Source organism: Plasmodium malariae (genome assembly GCF_900090045.1).
Source record: "Plasmodium malariae genome assembly, chromosome: 1".
Classification (NCBI taxonomy): Eukaryota; Apicomplexa; class Aconoidasida; order Haemosporida; family Plasmodiidae; genus Plasmodium; species Plasmodium malariae.
The window spans coordinates 734,045-754,811 of NC_041775.1; the positions used below are offsets into that span (position 1 = coordinate 734,045).

Below are 20,767 nucleotides of genomic sequence, written 5' to 3' on the forward strand. Positions count from 1 at the left end.
CCGCAACGACGTGAAAAAAGATAACATCGCGAAGTGGTAAAAATGTGGAATACGAAAAAAAGCTTGAAATAAAAAGTATATATATGTATATATATACATATACATAATGTGGGTATAAAAAAGTACTAATTTATTTTTTTTTTAAATTACTCAAAAATATGTACAACGGAATGTCAATATAATTACACGGTGGGAGGAAGGGACAATTTGTCATAGAAGGAAAAAAGGATATTGAAAAAAGGATATTGAAAAAAGGATATTGAAAAAAGGATATTGAAAAAAGAATATTGAAAAAAGGATATTGAAAAAAGAATATTGAAAAAATATGGAAAAAAGAATATTGAAAAAAGGATATTGAAAAAAGAATATTGAAAAAAGAATATTGAAAAAAGGATATTGAAAAAAGAATATTGAAAAAAGACAAAAATTAAAAAGAATCGGCATATATATGTATACATATACATATATACATATAAACAGTCACACAGAGTTAATAATAAATCAACGGGTAGGGGGGGAAAGAAACATCAACAATCAAAGTGTTCAGTGTTGAGGGTTAAGAATTACCGAATGCATATCTACATATACATACGTATATAACATGTATATATGCGTATGTATGTACATATGCATAAAAACATATTTATATATAATATATAATATATATTATATATTATATATTATATATTATATATTATATATATATATATATATATATATATATATACTTATGCATGCGTGTATGTGTTTCGCCAAATGGTGGTTGATAAACAATTTGTAACTTCAAAAGATGAGTAAAAGGTAGATTTAACAAAGAAATGAAATAAAGTAGAGATCAAAAAAAAAAAAAAAAAAAAAAAAAAAAAGGAAGAAAGAAATGGGATGAAAACGAGAAGGAAAGAAAAAGAAAAGGTAAAATTAAAAAACATAAGAAAGAAAAAAAGAGAGTTTGAGAAACAACTATGAGCACAAATTTGGCTATCCAAAAGAGTAAAAAAACTGTACACACGGTATACATATATATATAGAATATCCACATACATATGTGTATGTACACATGCGCACATGGCGTTAACAAACACAATTCGTTCTATTTTCTTCCTTTTTGCCTAACTTCAAATTTTTCGTAACAACACTCAACTCAAGCAAGGACGGGTTATTTAGAATTTGTTGTATTAATTCTTCAAAACAGTATGTTATATTTATGTCATTCTTTGCACTTGTTTCACAAAAAAGCATATTATTTTCAAAAGCGAAATTTTTCCCTTCGTCTTTTGTTACTTCATGATTGGACTTGTCAATTTTATTTGCCACTAACATTTTAATAGCATTTTTATTTGTAGAATACTTGTCTATTTCATGTATCCATACATCTAAGTTTTCAAAGGACTCCCTAACGGTGCAATCGCTGCAAAGAGGGGAACACACCGTGTGTACATAGATATGTATGTATGCACGTATGTATTCACGTATGTATGTATACACGTATGTATGTATGCATGTATGTATGCACGTAAGTATGCACGTAAGTATGCACGTAAGTATGCACATAAGTATGCACGTATGTATGTGAACTCGTGCAAAATACAACTAATGGTGTACGTCTTTTTTTTTTCTTTTTCTTTTTTTTTTTTTTTGTTGTACTATACGAGAATTATAGCATGAGCATTTCTATAGTACGCCGATGTTAATGTCCGAAACCTTTCTTGCCCTGCTGTATCCCAAATTCCAACTTTGATCGTTTTATTATCAATTTTTAAGTATTTCACTTTAAAGTCAATTCCTATAAATAAAAAAAAAAAATAAAAATACAGGTAAACAATTATTGGACATATATACAAATCATACATTGTGAAGTAACATGCCACAAAGCTAACGACATCACTATGTTTTTTGCAAAAGGAGCTATTTTTTTTTTTTTTTTTTCACTATTTTTTTTCCTTGAGTTTTTTTGCTCTCACCTATGGTAGAAAGGACTTTTTCTTCAAACTGATTATCCGAGTACCTGCATAGTATACTGCTTTTTCCTATATTATTAAAAAAAAAAAAAAAAAAAAAGCAAAAAAGCAAATAAATATGGAAATGCGTTCGCAAAAAAGCAAATAAATATGGAAATGCGTTCGCAAAAAAGCAAATAAATATGGAAATGCGTTCGCAAAAAAGCAAATAAATATGGAAATGCGTTCGCAAAAAAGCAAATAAATATGGAAATGTCGTTCGCAAAAAAGCAAATAAATATGGAAATGCGTTCGCAAAAAAGAATGGAAATGCGTTCGCAAAAAAGAAATAAATATGAAATGCGTTCGCAAAAAAGAAAATAAATATAGAAATGCGTTTACAAAATGGGCACATATATATTTCATATTTCATGTGTCACTCTTGGAAGTTATGCGCAGCTAATATCATCCTTGAGAATGTTTTCTGACTTTATATATTTTTATATGAATTATCATCCCATAATTATACATATATATATATATATATATATATATATATATATATATATATATATATATATATATATGTATATACGCATAAATGTATATATTATCTTTATTACGAATCAGAAAAAATTATTACTCACCTACACTGGAATCACCCACTAATAGCAGTTTTAGCAAGTAATCATACTTATTCTTATTTTTCATTTTTTATTTTTGAAGTACAAAAAAAAAAAAAAAAAAAAAAAAAAAAATTGGGTATTATATATGGAAAAACAATAAAATTTAAAAAAAAAAAAAAAAAAAAAAAATTACAAATAATACAAATGACACAAATGACACAAATGACACAAATAATACAAATAATACAAATATTTACAAAACAGGCCAATATATAATATCTTTAAATTCATGTTTGAAAAAAAAAAAAAAAAAAAAAAAGAAGGAAAGAAAGAAATAACGGAAGAACAAACGAACGAAAGAAAGAACAGAGAACTAATTAGTTAATTATCCTTTTATTATTATATTATTATTTTTTATTATGCGTTTGGTATGGCGCATCACATCGAAGTCAAAAAGCAGTTTTACGTTCGTCCTCATATTCTAAGAATTTGCTACAAGGATATTACTATATATATATACAATGTGATATATATAATAATATATGTATACAATATTACATACATGTAAACAGCACAATATGTATATTGCTTTGATGTAACAATAAAATGCGTACTTTACGTATATATGTATAATACAATACAACACGAATATTACGTATATTTACATATATATATATATAATATATATATATATATATATTTATACATATTTATATATATTTATGTATTTATATATATTTATGTATTTATATATATTTATGTATTTATATATGAATTTATAAGTATGTATGTATGTATTTATATATATATATATATATATAAAAATATATAAATAAATATACCTAACAATTTTTAGTTTATTTTTTTTTTATATTCTTCATTTTTTTTTTTCCTGCAATTTTTGCAAGTTGCAGAAGCGCATATAAAAATGTACATATAAATATAATCATGTATAATATAACTACATATAAATATAATCATGTATAATATAACTACATATTAATATAATCATGTATAATATAACTACATATAAATATAATCATGTATATAATTACATTTACATATACATGTTTAGATATATATATAAATATATAATACAATAATATACATTCATAAATTAAATGCATACAGTAATATAAATACATATATATGCATATACTACGTACATGTACATGTATATATATATGTATATATACTTAAAATAAATACGTACATGTGAATACTTCCATGTTTACAATGTCAAATGTACCGAGTATAGGGCATAAGGGAAAAATAAAAAATTTTAGTAATCTTTGTTGTTACATGACAATAGGGTACTATAAGTTTTGCTCTTCACTTTATATACGTACCTCTCATAATTATTACTGCATATATATGTATAATACATGACTATTATTTTACTCCACATTTTTTACTTATTTTTTCCCCTATATTTTTATCATTTTTTCACGCCTTTTTTTTTTCGAAATATTTTGCTGTTTTTCTTTTTTATTTCTTCTTATTTTTTCTCATTTTATTTTATTATTTTTTTTTTTTTTTTATTTCACGCCGCCCAACATTTTTTATTTAGTTTATTTCTCTTCACGTTGCCTCTTATTCTTTTCTTTCGTCGCTTAACAATGCGTACATATTTTTGCTAAACAATTTCGGGGCGTATCATAACATACATTTTTGTAGTATGGAAAAAAGTACATTCGTGTGTTTATATATCATGTTTGTATATGAATATGCGTAAATAGGCATGTATATATATATATATATATATACATATAATATGTATATATTTATACGCACATGCTTAGGAATATATTTATAGTTATGCGCCTACCTATGCATAACATCGAACTAAAATGCTAAGTAGTAAAACAGGCACTTTAAAAAAATGAATAATGATAAAAAGACATGCTCTAATCCTTTTTTTTTTTCTAATTTTTTAATTTTTTCCATTTTGGTATAACAAGCAAATGTATCAAATTTTTGTTCATTAAAAATGCAAAGTTATTAAATAGGAGGGGAATGGGATGAAATTATGCGGAAAAGGGAAAAAAAAAAAAAAAAAAAATGAAAGCAGAAGAAAAGAAAAGAAAAGAAAAGAAAAGAATATGAATAATAAAAAAGGAGAAAATAAACGAAACGAAACGAAACAAAAATGACGAGAAAAATATTGCTTTCCCGTCGAAGGACACATGTAATAGTACACTCTACATGTAACACTGTTTAAGAAGCAGAAACAGTGCACATACTTGTACATAAGCAAGTATGTACGTATATGTACCGATACATGTACTATGATCAAATTTTAAAATAAGATTTACAAAAAGAGTTTTTGTGAAGGCACTGGGGTGCTACCTGGTCATGCGGATGTTTCGCTATTTGCATATGCATGTCCACTCACGTATGCATTTATGTACACGCGTGCGTGCCTTCCTGTTCTGTAGCATCCTTCAACAGTTCAACAGTTCAACAGTTCAACATTTGGTGCAAAATGGTATCTGTACGAATATATCATTAAACAGAGGAAGAATAATTATCTTTATCCTAAACCCCTCCTTCCCCCATGCTTTAACACGTATAACTGTTTTTGACAAAAAAAAAGTTGAAAGTCATGAGGGTTAGTAACTACAAGTTAAGCAGGACATATACACACACATATATATATATATATATATATATATATATATATACATATACATGTTTACAGATACGGTAGCCCCCCTCTAAACGTATTAACAGAACGGTCCTTGCTAAATAGATCCTCACTAAGCACAGTAACTCCTGCCACTACAACTCTGTGCATATTGCGTTAATAATAAAGAAATAATTTTAAGTGCTGCAGAAGTGGATTGAAAGTACACAAAAAAAAAAAAAAAAGAGAGAAAATACTCAGCAGTTATATATAATTTGACACATTACATGTACGTACAATTGTATATTATTATCAACCCGTTCTTTCCACACGTTTTGGTAGTACTCCTAACGATTTTTCTTGTCTTCCCCTGTACTTATGTATATGTCGAAAAATTTTTGAAAATTTTTTCCAAGATAATTATTGTTTAAAGAACTATCGTTAATGCACTCATTTGTTATAAGTGATAAATCAACCATTCCATTGGATTTCATATTTTTTTGTAAAATTTCTTGTTTAATGTTTTTATAACAGTTCGTAGCATCGGCTAAAGAAAGGGTAGTTGGCGGTTTTAAAAGAAGACTAGCTAATTTATATCCCAAGTAATGAAATAAGATTAAAAAAAAAAAAAAAAAAAAAGATAATTTCATCTGAATATATTCAATTATAATCCAACTCAAACTCATAAATGGCCCACTAACTATATGCGCTCGTCTACTTGAATATAAGGATATAATTTGTGTAAATATTAAATTTATTTGAATAGGATAAGATAAGAAATCCTTTGTAAACAAATATATATATAATAAGACATAACTTAAAAAAGAACATATACACTCATTTATGTATGTGTCCATTATAATAGATGAATACAAATCCATATTGTTCAAAAAAAGTTTATCATAATATTTATTCCCCATGTTATGATATGGACAGGTAATTATTAACATGTTCATAAAAAACTTTCTTAAAAATCCGGGCATATGAGGATACACAAATGATGTCATAAACGATCTGTTCTTTTCAATTTTGTGCTCATGAATTAGTTCAATTATCTTTTTGCTTAACGGAGTGTTGCTACTCCCCTTTCCCAAAGCTTTTATCACCGACAGATACAGCAATGTACCAACTATGTTGGACGCTATTGTTACTAGTGCCTCTTCTGCAAAGTAGAAAGCAAAAAATGGAGCAAAATATATGGGAAGTGGGGAAATGAATGGGAAGTGGGGAAATGAATGGGAAGTGGGAAAATGAATGGGAAGTGGGAAAATGAATGGGAAGTGGGAAAATGAATGGGAAGTGGGAAAATGAATGGGAAGTGGGAAATGAATGGGAAGTGGGGAAATGAATGGGAAGTGGGGAAATGAATGGGAAAAAGGAAATTAACAAATGGAAAATTTCAAATTGGAAAGGGTACATAGGCGGGGTAAAAATAGCACATGGAAGAAATGCCCACTTGTTTGGGGGGGAGTTGGGCTTTTACCATATGCACGCTACTAACATACATATGAATGACTTCTATTTTTTTTTTTTTTTTTTTTTTTTTTTTTTGGAGCTATTTACTTCTATTTATAAAATTAAATTTGTTCTTGAGGAGGTGGAAAAAGGGATCTCCATCATACCCCGCCGTACAGTAGCGAAACCATATGAATAGGATAATAGTATACTTAATTGAAGCTGTGGCCATACTATTTCTGTAATCATATTCAGTCACTTTGGATAAGATATATATAAACTTATCAATGATTTCATTAAAAATAAGAATAAAAAAATAATATAAAAATGTGTTTATAATATAACCTAAGGACAAAGATATGGTGTTAAAATAACTCTTAAAAAACTCATGTTTTACATCCTTTACATCCTTTACATCCTTTACATCCTTTATATCCTTTACATTTTTTTCTTTTATTTCTTTTATTTCTTCCTTTGAACTTTTTCGACTTGCAATTTTCTGTTTTAATTTTTTTGTAATTTTTAGTGACTGCTCATATATATTGCTATCATTTTGCGTCGTGCTCATTTTTATAAAAGTATTAATTTGGGGCGTGGAAATGTGAAAACGGAAAATATGGAAGAAAAGAAAGGAAATTTCTTTTTTATTTTTTTCCTTTCCTTTTGTTTTATTTATCTCCTTTCCTTTTGTTTTATTTTTCTCCTTTCCTTTTGTTTTATTTTTCCTTTTCTTTGTTTATTTTTCTCCTTTCCTTTTGTTTTATTTTTCTCCTTTTCTTTTGTTTTATTTTTCTCCTTTCCTTTTGTTTTATTTTTCTCCTTTTCTTTTGTTTTATTTTTCTCCTTTCCTTTTGTTTTATTTTCTCTTTCCTTTGTTTATTTTTCTCCTTTCCTTTCCTTTCCTTTTTTTTTTTTTTTTTTTGTTCACCCAAAAACTTTAAAATTAAAAAACGAAGCAGTAACACTCGTGCCTATTTTAATAGCTCGACGTTTTGCAGCTTCGCTTTATACCTATTTTCATTTTTATATATCTACAAGGAAAGCGATATGCATTTATTCATTATACTCTCCTTCGCACAATACTTTGAGGATCTGCATTTACATGTTTCCACCTTACAGAAAATAAGAAAATTTAATTTGTTTTGTGTACATATATATTTAAAAGGCAGTGCATTTTTTTTTTTTTTTTTTTTTTTTTTTTTTTTTTTTTTGCCCCTCCCCGTTCCAGCACAAAATGCACATAAAAAAACAAAAAAGAAAAAAAAATTAAGAAAAAAATTAAAAAATTTTAAAAATAAAGTAAAACAAAGTAAAATAAAATAATCATGCTGTACCATAATGTTTACGCATACGCATCATGCATATGTTCGTGTGCATTTTCTTTTTTCTCCTAACACCTTTAAAAGAGGCAAAGCTTGCGGCAAACTAATTTCAGCTCGTACGTTATATGCACGTATGGACTAAGTACATAAGTATGCAAATACGTATGTATGCATATGTGCCATAACAACGTACATCATTTATTCGTACGTTCTTTTCATCCCTTCTCTTTCAGATAAAATAAACGAATGGTCCTTTTTTTTTTTTTTTTTTTTTTTTTTCAATGCTTCACATAAACGTGGTCGTTTGTTCTTACTTAATGACGAATGAATCATCAGTTAGAAAATAAAAAAAAAAAAAAAAAAAAAAAAAAAATTAAGCTCCAATGTTGCAGTTGAGTAACAGGATTAAATGACTATAATAAACAAAATTTTTTTTTTCCATTTTTTTTTTTGAATTTATTTTAAATGTAAGGGAAGCTTTCACTTGCAAAATATTATCTCCACGTAGAAGTTGATACGACGACTGTTCTCGCCTGTACTCGTGCATAAATCTGTATATATATATATATATATATATATATAAGTACGTATGCATGCGTAGGCACGTATGTTATGAGGAGGCGTGTACGTGGGCAGGCCCCGTTCTCTCAGCAAACATGCAATTCCATCCGTTGTTGAGAAGAAGCATGCCATAAGCACATTAAAGTATACTATTTCTATGTGACAATACGAGCGAAACTGTTCATATGAATGAATATTGTTTTTTCCGGAAATTATGGTTAAGAATAGAACTTTTTATTTTCTCTTTATTCTCTTTCTTTTTACTCATTTTTGGAAAAAAATTTAGAACTACATTTTGCTTTGTACTTCTTCCCGTGTAGCATCTTTTAAAAATTTGAACAGTTCAATTAAATATAATAAAAACGTTAAATTCAAAGTGCAGAATGTGTATGAGCATATACAAACTCAAGTGCATATAAACATAGTATTGAACAATATAAAAGGCATAGACAATATATGTGCACACGGAAACGGCTTAATGTGCTTATGTATTTATCAACACATACACACTTATCTTGCGCTTTGAACGAGGTACTAATGTGGAAGAGAGCATGTATAAGGATACATGACTGTAGTTATATGACCGCAAAAGAAAATAAAAATAAAATTAAAAATATTAAAAAAATTAAAAAAGTTATAAATATGATTAATTTATACATAGCAAAATATGATTAATTTATACATAGCAAAATATGATTAATTTATACATAGCAAAATATGATTAATTTATACATAGCAAAATATGATTAATTTATACATAGCAAAATATGATTAATTTATACATAGCAAAATATGTTTAAATTAAACTAGCAAAATATGATTAAATTATACATAGCAAAATATGTTTAAATTAAACTAGCAAAATATGATTAAATTATACATAGCAGAATAAATCAGGCTCATTACAACAGAATAAATCGAGCTCACTATTGCCCAAATGATCAGCTGCGCGCGCCCCATCGGGAGCTTGAACGATCTGTTTGACGAAGACGAAAAGAAGGAACAAGAAGAAAAAATATATTTCAACGAATTGAATGTTCCTATAGAAATAATTAATCGTTTAGCAGAATTAGGTGTTATGTACCCATCTCAAATACAATCCTTAACATTGAAAAAGGCATTTAATAAAAATAATATGATCATTCAGTCTAAAAATGGTACAGGTAAGAGTTTTTCCATTTGCATAATTTTGGCTAGTCAGCTATTCTTAAAAATGAAAGAGAAAAAAAAAAAAAAAATGCACACACGTGTACAGGAAAAAGTGCCCGCAAAAATTGAAGAACAAATTCAGAAATGTAAAAATATAATGAGTGAAAAGAGTGGAGATACATCCGATAAACAAACGGATAGGAATTCTGTAGAGGCATATCCTAATGAAAAAAATCATTTTCATCAAAATTTCAATGTTTTTCATTTTTCTTTATGCTTCTACGGTGTGATACTTGTTCCTACGCGTGAACTATGTGTGCAACTTTATGATAATATGAATAAAATTTGTAATTATTTAATATTTGAGGAAAAGGATTCTAAGGACAATCATTCAGACAAAATAAATTGGTATAATAATAAACCCTCTACTCTTAGCAGCTCAATTGAAGGAGAACAAATGCAAATTGATATAAAAACGAATAATGAGTTTTTTAAAATAAAGTCTATAATATTATATGGGGGAACTAACGTTTTTGAAAATATAATAAATATGTTTACATTTTTACCAAACATTATTATATCCACACCTGGACGATTAAAACATGTTTTGAGTATATTTGCAAAATTAAGAATGCACATAAAAAATGAATATTACTCTGATAAGAATGTTAATGAATATTTCGAAATTTCTTATTTAAATATTCTGAACGTTTTACTTAAAAAATTAATTATTGATGAAATGGATGCATTACTAGAAGATCAATTCCACGAACAAATGAAAATCATTCTCAAATGTTTAATAACTCCTCGAACACAAGTCCTGTGCTACAGCTCTACTTATCTTGAGTATGCAATAAGCTCCTTTGTTAAAAATGTAGACGCATATGATCATAGTTACCTATCCAGGATCAGTACCATCCGGGTGGAACAGCCACAGGAGATGCCTGCAAAGAATACGTATACAGAAAAGGATTACATAACTAATGATTTCTCGAACAATGCTCACCATATAAGTGATACATGTCCAGTGTGCATCAATGATACTGAAGGAGGAGGAAGCGCCGTTCGGGGGGATCAAGAGGAGAAAATATTGCAGAAATGCGAAAAAGGGTGTGAACAAAATTGCGCAGAAAAGTATGAACAGAATTGCTTAAATACGGAGGTGCAAAACGTGTGTGCAAATTTTGCGCCTACTGGGGCTGAAAAAAAAGCTGATATTGTTATAACAGCAACTAGCGAAAAGGGAAGATATGCAAAGGATAGTCCGAAAATCCGAAAAGCAGACATATGTGAATACGACAGTAGCAACGTCATATGTGCGAGTAATGACGTAAGGAGCAAATGCATTTGTAGCCCCACACATATTGCGAAACGGAGCAATAAAAAAATAAAAAAAAAAAAAAAAAAAAAAAAAAGAAAAATAAAAATAAAAATAACTACAATAAAATGTCGAGTGGTTTAGAAAACTTGGAAAAAATATTGCAAGATGAAAGTATTTTAAACAAGAAGGGAGTCATTCAGTATGTTATAAGAAAGCTAATTAAGGAAAAACAAAAGATACCCATTTATGCTAAAAGAAAGAGAGAATTTGAGTTTATTCAAGCATGTACATCTGTCATTATTCACTCCAAAAGAAGAAGAGAAAAGGGTAAGAGGAAGTACACCACTGTCAAAGAAACTGAAAATAAGGAAATGACTGAGCCTTTTATGGAGAATGCTACCTCGGTAGGTATGAAAAATGTGGAAAAATCAGATGAAGGAGACAAGAGCTTACATCCAATTGTAGACATAGAAAATGAAAAGTTTTTCCAAGTGTTTAAATCAAGTAAGGACAACCCGAGTGAACAATTAGATTCACCCGTTCTGCTGAACATAAAGCATTGTTTTATTACAATAAATAATGAAAATTTGAATAAAAAAGAGGAATTAAAATATAAAATGAAAGTATTATTAAAAATAATTAAAGAGATAAAATTTAATCAATGCTTTTTATTTATAAACAACACATATGAGGGTATACAAATTACAAAAATGTTAAACAAGTATAACATTTCGTCTTATTATACTAGTTCAAGAATTGAACACAATGAAAGAATTGAACTTTTCAAAAATTTTAGAAATAATCAATTAAAAATAGTTGTATGTACGGATGTAATGAGTAGAGGAATAGACAACATTGTATGTGACTTGGTTATAAATTTCGATATTCCACAAAGTAAAGAAACGTATATTCATAGGTCAGGCAGATGTGGTAGATATGGGAAAAAAGGTCTGTGCATAAGTTTATGTAATTATTCTGACTACAATTATTTATATTATTTTAAATATCAGCTAAAATTACATGTTCATGATTTTCATTATATTTGCAACTCATTAAAGAATATGGAAGAAACTCAGAAAAGTTGTAGCTCATATGTGGACAGAGCAGATGGATGTGAGGAAGTAGTAAAATGCAAAGAAGATGAAAAAGATGGTACAGTTTGTTACTCGGATGGTCTTGTCCCTGCATGTAGGAGTAGTGGAAATATCTTTTGTGAGGGTACAAACAGGTGGTCCATTGAAGAGGACCATGCAGGAGAGAGTTACTTACATAACGGGGAAGCAACTATGACGGTAGTTAGCGGAGTGGGCTATTCAGAAACAAAAGCAGTGAATGAGCAAGAAGCCAAAGAAGTGGGTAGGGAAATGGTTCAAGGAGGGTATTCCCCAAGCAACATCCTTATCTCTAAATCGTCTGAAGAGGATATGGGGAAGGAAACCCAAGAATATTGGCAAAATAAATATAAAAATAAGATGAGAAGGTCCATTAAAATTTTCATAAAAGGTTTTTATGCAAAAGACGTAAACATAATTGAAAGGAAAGATAAGAACACTAGTGGCGTTTATTTAAAAATATATTTTAAAAAGCTAGTAACAAAATTAAAAATTGTAAAAGACCAAGTAACATTTTATTTTTTATTACCAAATGACAATATAAATTTTTTTGAAAATATTAGTATAATTCCACATGAGTCTAGCTTAATTATATATTTCCATTTTTATAAAAAAATAAAAATATATTACAGGAACTTTTACCGATTACATGTTTTAAATATGAAAAAAAAAAGGAAATATTATGAATCAAATTTTTGCTTATTCTTTTTTTGCAACTCAAATAATTACCTAGTTTTAAAACTTTTTTATACTTTGCTTTTTTTTTTTAAATATTATAAATATCCACTTAAAGAGCAAATTGCACCTATTTTATTGCATGTTCAGGCAAAAAAAAATAAAAAGGCAGAGAAGAAGACGCGAGGGGGGAGGCGCAACAAATGGAATTCATTGGCAAAGGTCAACTCGAGGAGGAAGTACAATTATGCTTCGGATAGCTTCTTATTATTAAATCAAATGCAGAAAAAAAGGAACAGGCGAAGAGGGTACGAAACGGATGGATTGGATGAAAATATTTCAAGTCTTATGCAGGAAAAAGAATTAAAAGGAAGAAGAACTCTTGATGAAGCACATTCCCCTCCTTCTCATCATCTTCCAAACAACAGCAATGACAAATTGCATCATTTGAGTGGCAAATCACTTAACATATTAAATTGTAGTGACTTCCCAATTGACATTTTGGACTATAATATGCTAGCCAAAAAGGAAGACATAAAAATTAATACCTTATTATTGGAAAATGTTCTGAACAGTTCATGTGTTAATACATATGAAAAAAATATGTTAAGGAAATTTTCTGACAAATGTAAAGAAATATACTGTAAAAATGATGATCAGGAAATAGTTAAAAATATGAACAATATAATATCACTACAAATTTTCCTCAATTGGAATATTAATGAAAATGCAAATGCGCTCAAGAGCATTTTTTTGCAAAATCATGTACAGTTGCACGCTGACAATTGAGGCGGGAAGTTAGTAGGGGGGAAGAATAAAAAAAAAAAAAAAAAAAAAATAATAATAATAATAATAATAATAATAATAAATAAGTTAAAATAAATATAACAAAATGAACATAACAGAATAAATAAAACAAAATTAAAGAGATAAAATAGATAAAATAAAAAGACCTCATAACGAGTATAAATGTAAAATCAAGTTATATCATTTAAAATGTTGATAAAAAAAAAAAAAAAAATGGTGCAATTTCTGCAAATGTCATTCTGTTAAGGACAGAGGATCGGCATGTCTAATTTTCGTCGCTGCTAACCCCCATATCGGCTTTCACTAAAAAGGAAAAAAGGAAAAGACGAAATGAGTGGGCTGAATGAGTGGGATGAATGAATAGAATGAATAGAATGAATAAAATGAATAGAATGAATAAGTTGAATGAAAGAATGGAATGAACGGCACAACGAACGAGTACAATAATGCGGTGAATACAACAAAATATGGAGGTATAAAGACACAAATTTGCACAAAAAAAGGTATAGGAAACAGAAAAGATAAAATTTGTAAAATCCGCATAATAAAGAAGTTATTCCCGAATTAACGTAAAAAAAGAAATTTGTACTTGAAAAATATTTTTGTTGGACTTCGTTAATCTGTGGGAAAAAGAAAGAAAAAAAAAAAAATACATACATAGTGTAAATACTGCGCAATTACGGTGAAAACATAAAGTAAAAGCAGCGCGAACATGAGTCAGAATAATCATGTGCATGCATTTGTGTTCACATATATGCGTTCATTACGTCCTTTGATAACTGAGCTGCTTCCGACATGAGATCGCATATTTCCTCTTGCACTGTCGACTGAAATTGAAGATACTTTTTTGTGTACAGGTCTTCCTTAAAGTTATATTTAATAACTGTAGCGAGGGGGAAGAAGCAGGATACATGTACAAATTGCACTGTGATAATCGGGTGTACGTGTGTAGATATATGTGTGTAGATATATTATGTATGTATACATGTGCACATATATGTAGGCGTACATGCAATACGCAGTAATTCATTTTTTTTTTTTTCTTCCTTTTTTGCGTACAATGTTCTTGGAATTTATGGGGTGCGGTTTTCGTGTTGTTACTCTGTACAATTTTGTTGTACAAGCTTACAGTGGGATTCCTAAAAATAATTTCCTCGTATGTCTGAACATGAACAGTTAAAAATAAATGCACTTTTAATGGGTGTCCTTTTGCTTTATTCCTTTATTTTATTTATTTTAATTTTATCCTTTGTATCATGTCCTGTGCTATGTGTTATTTTTCATTTGGTATACGTCGTTTGTTACAAGTCATTTATCACTTGGCGTTTGTGTTTCATTTTTTGCTTCTCTCCATTTTATTGTTTTAAACGTACTAACCTCGTTGACTACGCAGGGGGGACTCGTCACTTCGGCTTCTGTGTTCAGCTGTTAAAAAAGGAAAAAAAAAAATTTCATAATTTGCATAATATTCAAAGCTTTCATAAATTTCATAATTTGCATAACATTCAAATTTTCATAAATTTCATAATTTGCATAACATTAAAATTTCATAAATTTCATAATTTGCATAACATTCAAATTTTCATAAATTTCATAATTTGCGTAACATTCAAATTTTCATAAATTTCATAATTTGCATAACATTCAAATTTCATAAATTTCATAATTTGCATAACATTCAAATTTTCATAAATTTCATAATTTGCATAACATTCAAATTTTCATAAATTTCATAATTTGCATAACATTCAAATTTTCCATAATATTCAAAATTTTTATAATTTTCACAATTTGCTTATATTTCCTAAATTTCCATTTTTGCATGAACAAGCAATAAATTTTACTTATGGGGCATATACCTTCACAAAATGCACAATGTTGACAGGCGGTTGAGTCGAATCGGCAAAATAAATTTTTACTGTCAAGTAAAATTCCCCCCACCCAATTTCGTTAACTTCGTAAGGGGGCTGTGTGTAAACTGTTAGAAAAAAGCAAAAAAAGAAAAAACGAGGGGACGACATTCATATATGCGTACTAATAGAATGAGGCAGTACGGTAAACATATAATAGGTGGCGTGAAAATAGCTAGCTTGTTCATAAAAATAAAAAATAAAATAAAGCAAAATAATAAAACAAAATGAGACCTCTCTTAGGGTAAATAAAAGAAGGATCCAATTCAAAGATAACTTTATTCACAAACAAGGAAAGGTCGGACGAGTTAGGGCATCGCAGCAAACAAGTCCATTTATGAGTCATATTACCATATTTTCTTTTCTCCTGATTTTTTAAAATGGTTATAATTTTCGGCGTAATTTTACATTAAAAAAAAAAAAGATAAACAAAAAAAAAAATGCGCACACAAATGCGGCTTTACTATTAAATACATATATACATGTGTACATATATATATATACACAATTTGTATTTCTGCTTATGTGCATACCTGCTGCGATAGTAAAAAGGCATAAGTCCCAACAACTACAGGCCTTACCAACTTCACATTTTGCATCCGATTTTCCACTACAAAAAAAAAAAGAAAAAAAGGGAAATGAAAAATTTTCAGAATAACTAATTCTTTTTCGTATGAATATCTTAGCAACTCTTAAATATTTTTTACTGATATTTTTATATTACTTTTTAGGGGAAATGAACATACGTATGTATGTAAGTATATATATACTTGAATGGCTACACGTTTAGAAGCATTTTTTATCTTTTACGAATGTACGCATTAATGCCTATACGTTTGCATAAATGAATTACCTATACGCATGAAAACATTTTTAATTTTAACAGTATGCTAAGTCTTTGCATTTTGTTGTAAAAATGTTATTAATTTTGAAGAAATAATTCTTTTAATAATAATTTTTATTCTGACATGTACATGCATTTAGATTTTTTTTGCCCATGTTTTTAATCCATTTTTTTTTTTTTTTTTTTTTGATAAAGATAAACCGAAATTAATTAAAAAAGTTTTCTACTTTGGCAAATGTACTTAAACAGGTATGAGCTACATACTACGCGTTATGCACCTACGTATGCGCGAATTTACGTATGTATGTATAACGTTTCCTTTAAAAAATTACTAAGCACGGAACAGCAGCCCCCCCAACTTTTAAAGCATTGTATATTTATGCATATATGTACATATAAACACATACATATGTACACTGTAGGCATGTAGGAATAAACATCTTAGTACCGCCACATGCCTCTATTTCTTTCCCCCTAGTAAGAAGGAATATGTGCCTCAAAAACAGCCAACACATATAGCATTACCTTTCCCACTATATTTATACATATATATATATATATATATATATGGGTGGGTGTGTTATTATGAGTACATATATATATATATATATATGTATATACACGTATATGCACTTATGTATGCATATACCATGCGTGCTGGCCCTCCCCATCGACGCTCTTACCAGTATGAGTAAAATACTCAGTAGACGTATCATCTGCTTAAACGTCTTAGCTTTAATGCTACTGCAGAGGAATCTTTTTTGTTTAAAACTGAAGAATAAGAAGAATTTAATAAACAGGTTTGTAATTGCAAAGGGGATGGGAAAGTATAATTTTATTTATTCATCATCAGTGGTAAGTAAAAAAAGAAACAACCACTTGTACGATTTTGAAAGAAGTGTAGATAAGGTAACAGGTCATTTTATGAAGGATAAAGAATTATTTTTAGAGGTTGATAAAAAACAAAAAATTATAGAAGAAATTGAAAAAATGAAAATTCTTGAATATGATCATGTTAAGAATTATTTAGATACACTTAGCGAAAATGATGTATATGAAGAAGTAATTAATCATAAAATTTACCTGTACAGAAAAAATAATGAAAAAGAGAAACAAAATAATTTAATTAAAGTACAGAATTTTTTAAATCCATATATTATAGGTTTACGAAAAAAAAAAGCAAAAGAAAAAGTAGAATACCTCATAGCTAGCATGTTAAAAGGTGATAATATAGACCAAATAATAACAGATATGTTTAATAAAAGATTAATTGATGTATACCTTTTAACATTCATTGATGATAAAATAATGGAAGCACATACAAAACTTGTCAAAAATGATAAAATCAATTTTAATACTAATAATTATAATAAAGAAGAGGAAGATATTAGCATATCAGAAAAAATCCTTAGAACGTTAAAAGACAGAATTATAGCACAACAAAAATTAAATAAAAAGGGTACTTATGATTTTACGCGAATATTATTTTTATCAACTACTTTAGATATAGAAGAAGATAGAGCACCAATAATTAAGTCTATCATTAGAAGTATTGAGCAATTGGAAGAATTTGAATTATACTTGTTGGATGCATTAGAATACGCGGAAGAAAATGAAAAAATGAAAAAGTATGTACCGCATTTGGATCTTTTATTGAATACATGTAAAAAAATAAATCCCATATACAGCCAGCTCTTAAACAAGCAGAGCGAAAATGTTCGCTTTTTCCCCGATAATGTTGACCTATCACAGTTAAAAGATCTCTAAGGGGTGGAAACTAGCACACAGTTAAAGTGAGATTACGTGTACATCCGAGTACTGCAGGTATATGTATTTGCGCGTGCACAAAGCCCTCACAGTTATACGCGTTTATATTTACACATATGTATGTACGTATGTATGTATATATGTATGTATATTAAACATGTATTATTCATCAAGGTATGAAATTAAATAGTGCAAAGACGAGCCACTATAAGTGATACAGTACAGTTTGATATAGTATAATGTAGTATATTATGTTACAGTAAAGTGCTCTACAGCACACATATGGCATATACATAACAGATAACGTGCGGTGCAGAAGGGTAACGTACTTCACACACACACACATACAAGCTCTAATCCCTTAAATTCTTGTGCCCTTAATATACATACAATAAAGCGAAATGGAGGAAGAAGAACTAACCCAACTATAAATTTTTTTTTTTTTTTTTTTTTGAGAAATTTACTTATCCATTTGTAATGAGCACGGCGGTTAACCATTACATCATTCAAAAAAAATTTTATCTCTTATTTATACTTTTTTACTTCCCTTTTGTTCCTACTTTTAAGCTTTATTTATCCTTTTTTTTAACCTTTAACTTTTTTTTTTTTTTTTTTTTGTTCTCTTATTTTTTTCCTTCAAATACTTTAAATTGTTTAAATTTGTCCCAACTTGCCTCACATTCATGATGTTTTAATTTTCTGCAATGTAAAAGGAGTTATTCCTTTATCTTGCACATTCAACCTTAATGTTTACTTTTTCTTTTTCTTTTTCCTTTTTTTTTTTTTTTTCTTTTATGTAAGAAGTATAATTACTCTTTTTAGTCAGTACATCACTGTACACTGAAAGCTCAGCATTTACATTCCTTTTTTTTAAAAGTACATAATTGCCCATTATATATATTTTTAAATTAGTATCCTTAAAATTTAAATGCATAACTGCTATTTTAAAACAACTATGTAATACGTGTGCTTTTCATACAACACAATCAGGTGCGAGCTATTTTACCCACAAAAGGATCAAAAAGGTTTACGTTAGAATGTAATATATATACACATATATCTATACATTTATGTATATGTACGTATATGTATATATTTATGTATATATATATGTACACATGAACAAATGCATAAAAAAAAAGTCGTATATAAACAAATAGTGAAAACATGACAAAAAAAAAAAAAAAGGTACTATATATCGATGAAAATTCACCAAAAAAATATGAACAAGTAATATATAAAATTGAAGTGATATATTCAGGGATAAATTTGAACTAGCCAATATTTTTTTTTTTTTTTTTTTTTTTCTTCTTTGCCTTTCTTTTCTCTTTTCTCTTTTCTCTTTTCCCTTTTTTTTTTTTTTTTTCCTTTGCTTTTAACCTTTTTTTTTCTTTTTTTCAACTTTTCCTCTTTTTCTTCTTTTTTCTACTTTTCCTTTTTTTTTTTTTTTTGTTTTTCCTTAACTAGTTATAATATAATTTAACTGCACAAATCCAAATAAAGGGTTAAAAAAAAAAGTATTATATGAAATTAAATAAAATTAAGGCTCATATTATATATAATAATCTATGATTTTAACACTACATATAAATTAATTCAAATGTGAGATAAGGTTCGGGAATGAATAAATGGAAGGCACAGAAATGCATGTAGAGGTATTAAATATATACATGCGGAAAAACATGAAAGTTTTATGTACATATATTTAATTGTGCTATATGCATATATATATATATATATATATATATATATACATATACATATACATAAATTTGTACACATTTTTAAAACACGAAAAATGCGACTGTATGGGTATATAGTAAACAAATTGGAGTACATAAATATATACTTATATGTACACATACATGTATATAAATGTATATGCATATATATATATATTTTGTGTACATTTACTCACACGATTTTTATTGAAAGAGCTCCACTTTAGTTAATGAAATATTGAAGCGGAGAGGAAAAAGTAAAAATTTCATGAAACAAATGCCAAGTAATAGAAGGAACATTTTGAAGGGTATGCTAATTTGAAATGGGAACAAGTCATATGTAAGTGTAAATTTAACCATGTTTTAATACAACCATGTTTTAATACAACCATGTTTTAATACAACCTTGTTTGAACATAACCTTGTTTGAACATAACCATATGTGGATATGTACATGTATGATTTATATTCATATGCGCATATATTTATATGTACATTTACTCATGTATACATTTACATTTACCGATATGTACACACATATACATAACATACACTACTTGCCATTTTCAAGCCGCTTTTAAAAATTTTATTAACTTTATAACATAATAATTTACTGCATAATTTTATAATTTACTGCATAATTTTATAATTTACTGCATAATTTTATAATTTACTGCATAATTTTATAATTTACTGCAAACTTTATAATTTACTGCAAACTTTATAATTTACTGCAAACTATAATTTACTGCAAACTATAATTTACTGCTTAATTTTATAATTTTTTATTTTTTTTTTTGCTTTGATCCCTTGGCACACTAATTTATGTATTACATCGATCAGAGTGGATAAGTAAAATCTATGGCGAAGGGCAAAATATACGCATTCCATAAATTCAAAAAATATTGTTCCACTTTTATTTACGCTTTAAAAC

The 20,767-nt window shown here is 27.9% G+C and overlaps 5 protein-coding genes across 5 annotated transcripts; 2 read left to right on the forward strand and 3 right to left on the reverse strand.

Moving 5' to 3' along the window:
• Window positions 1-1,071: 1,071 nt before the first annotated feature.
• Window positions 1,072-2,648, reverse strand: RAB18 (ras-related protein Rab-18, putative; the record flags this gene model as incomplete). The annotated part of the gene is made up of 4 exons (XM_029008480.1): window positions 1,072-1,408; window positions 1,645-1,783; window positions 1,962-2,027; window positions 2,585-2,648. The coding sequence occupies 4 exons, from the start codon at window positions 2,646-2,648 to the stop codon at window positions 1,072-1,074; spliced, it is 606 nt and encodes a 201-aa protein (XP_028860035.1).
• Window positions 2,649-5,536: 2,888 nt separating this feature from the next.
• On the reverse strand, window positions 5,537-7,212 carry PmUG01_01024700 (conserved Plasmodium protein, unknown function; the record flags this gene model as incomplete). The annotated part of the gene is made up of 2 exons (XM_029008481.1): window positions 5,537-6,351; window positions 6,753-7,212. The coding sequence occupies 2 exons, from the start codon at window positions 7,210-7,212 to the stop codon at window positions 5,537-5,539; spliced, it is 1,275 nt and encodes a 424-aa protein (XP_028860036.1).
• Window positions 7,213-9,464: 2,252 nt separating this feature from the next.
• DHH1 (ATP-dependent RNA helicase DHH1, putative) lies at window positions 9,465-13,573 on the forward strand (the record flags this gene model as incomplete). The annotated part of the gene is made up of 2 exons (XM_029008482.1): window positions 9,465-10,998; window positions 11,139-13,573. The coding sequence occupies 2 exons, from the start codon at window positions 9,465-9,467 to the stop codon at window positions 13,571-13,573; spliced, it is 3,969 nt and encodes a 1,322-aa protein (XP_028860037.1).
• Window positions 13,574-13,856: 283 nt separating this feature from the next.
• PmUG01_01024900 (gas41 homologue, putative) lies at window positions 13,857-16,112 on the reverse strand (the record flags this gene model as incomplete). Its single annotated transcript, XM_029008483.1, has 8 exons — window positions 13,857-13,894; window positions 14,181-14,211; window positions 14,359-14,474; window positions 14,651-14,753; window positions 14,969-15,016; window positions 15,451-15,569; window positions 15,736-15,868; window positions 16,035-16,112. Coding segments are annotated over 8 exons (666 nt in total), but the record flags the coding sequence as incomplete, so codon positions are not given.
• Window positions 16,113-17,032: 920 nt separating this feature from the next.
• PmUG01_01025000 (conserved Plasmodium protein, unknown function) lies at window positions 17,033-18,112 on the forward strand (the record flags this gene model as incomplete). The annotated part of the gene is made up of 1 exon (XM_029008484.1): window positions 17,033-18,112. The coding sequence occupies one exon, from the start codon at window positions 17,033-17,035 to the stop codon at window positions 18,110-18,112; it is 1,080 nt and encodes a 359-aa protein (XP_028860039.1).
• Between the last annotated feature and the right edge of the window lie 2,655 nt (window positions 18,113-20,767).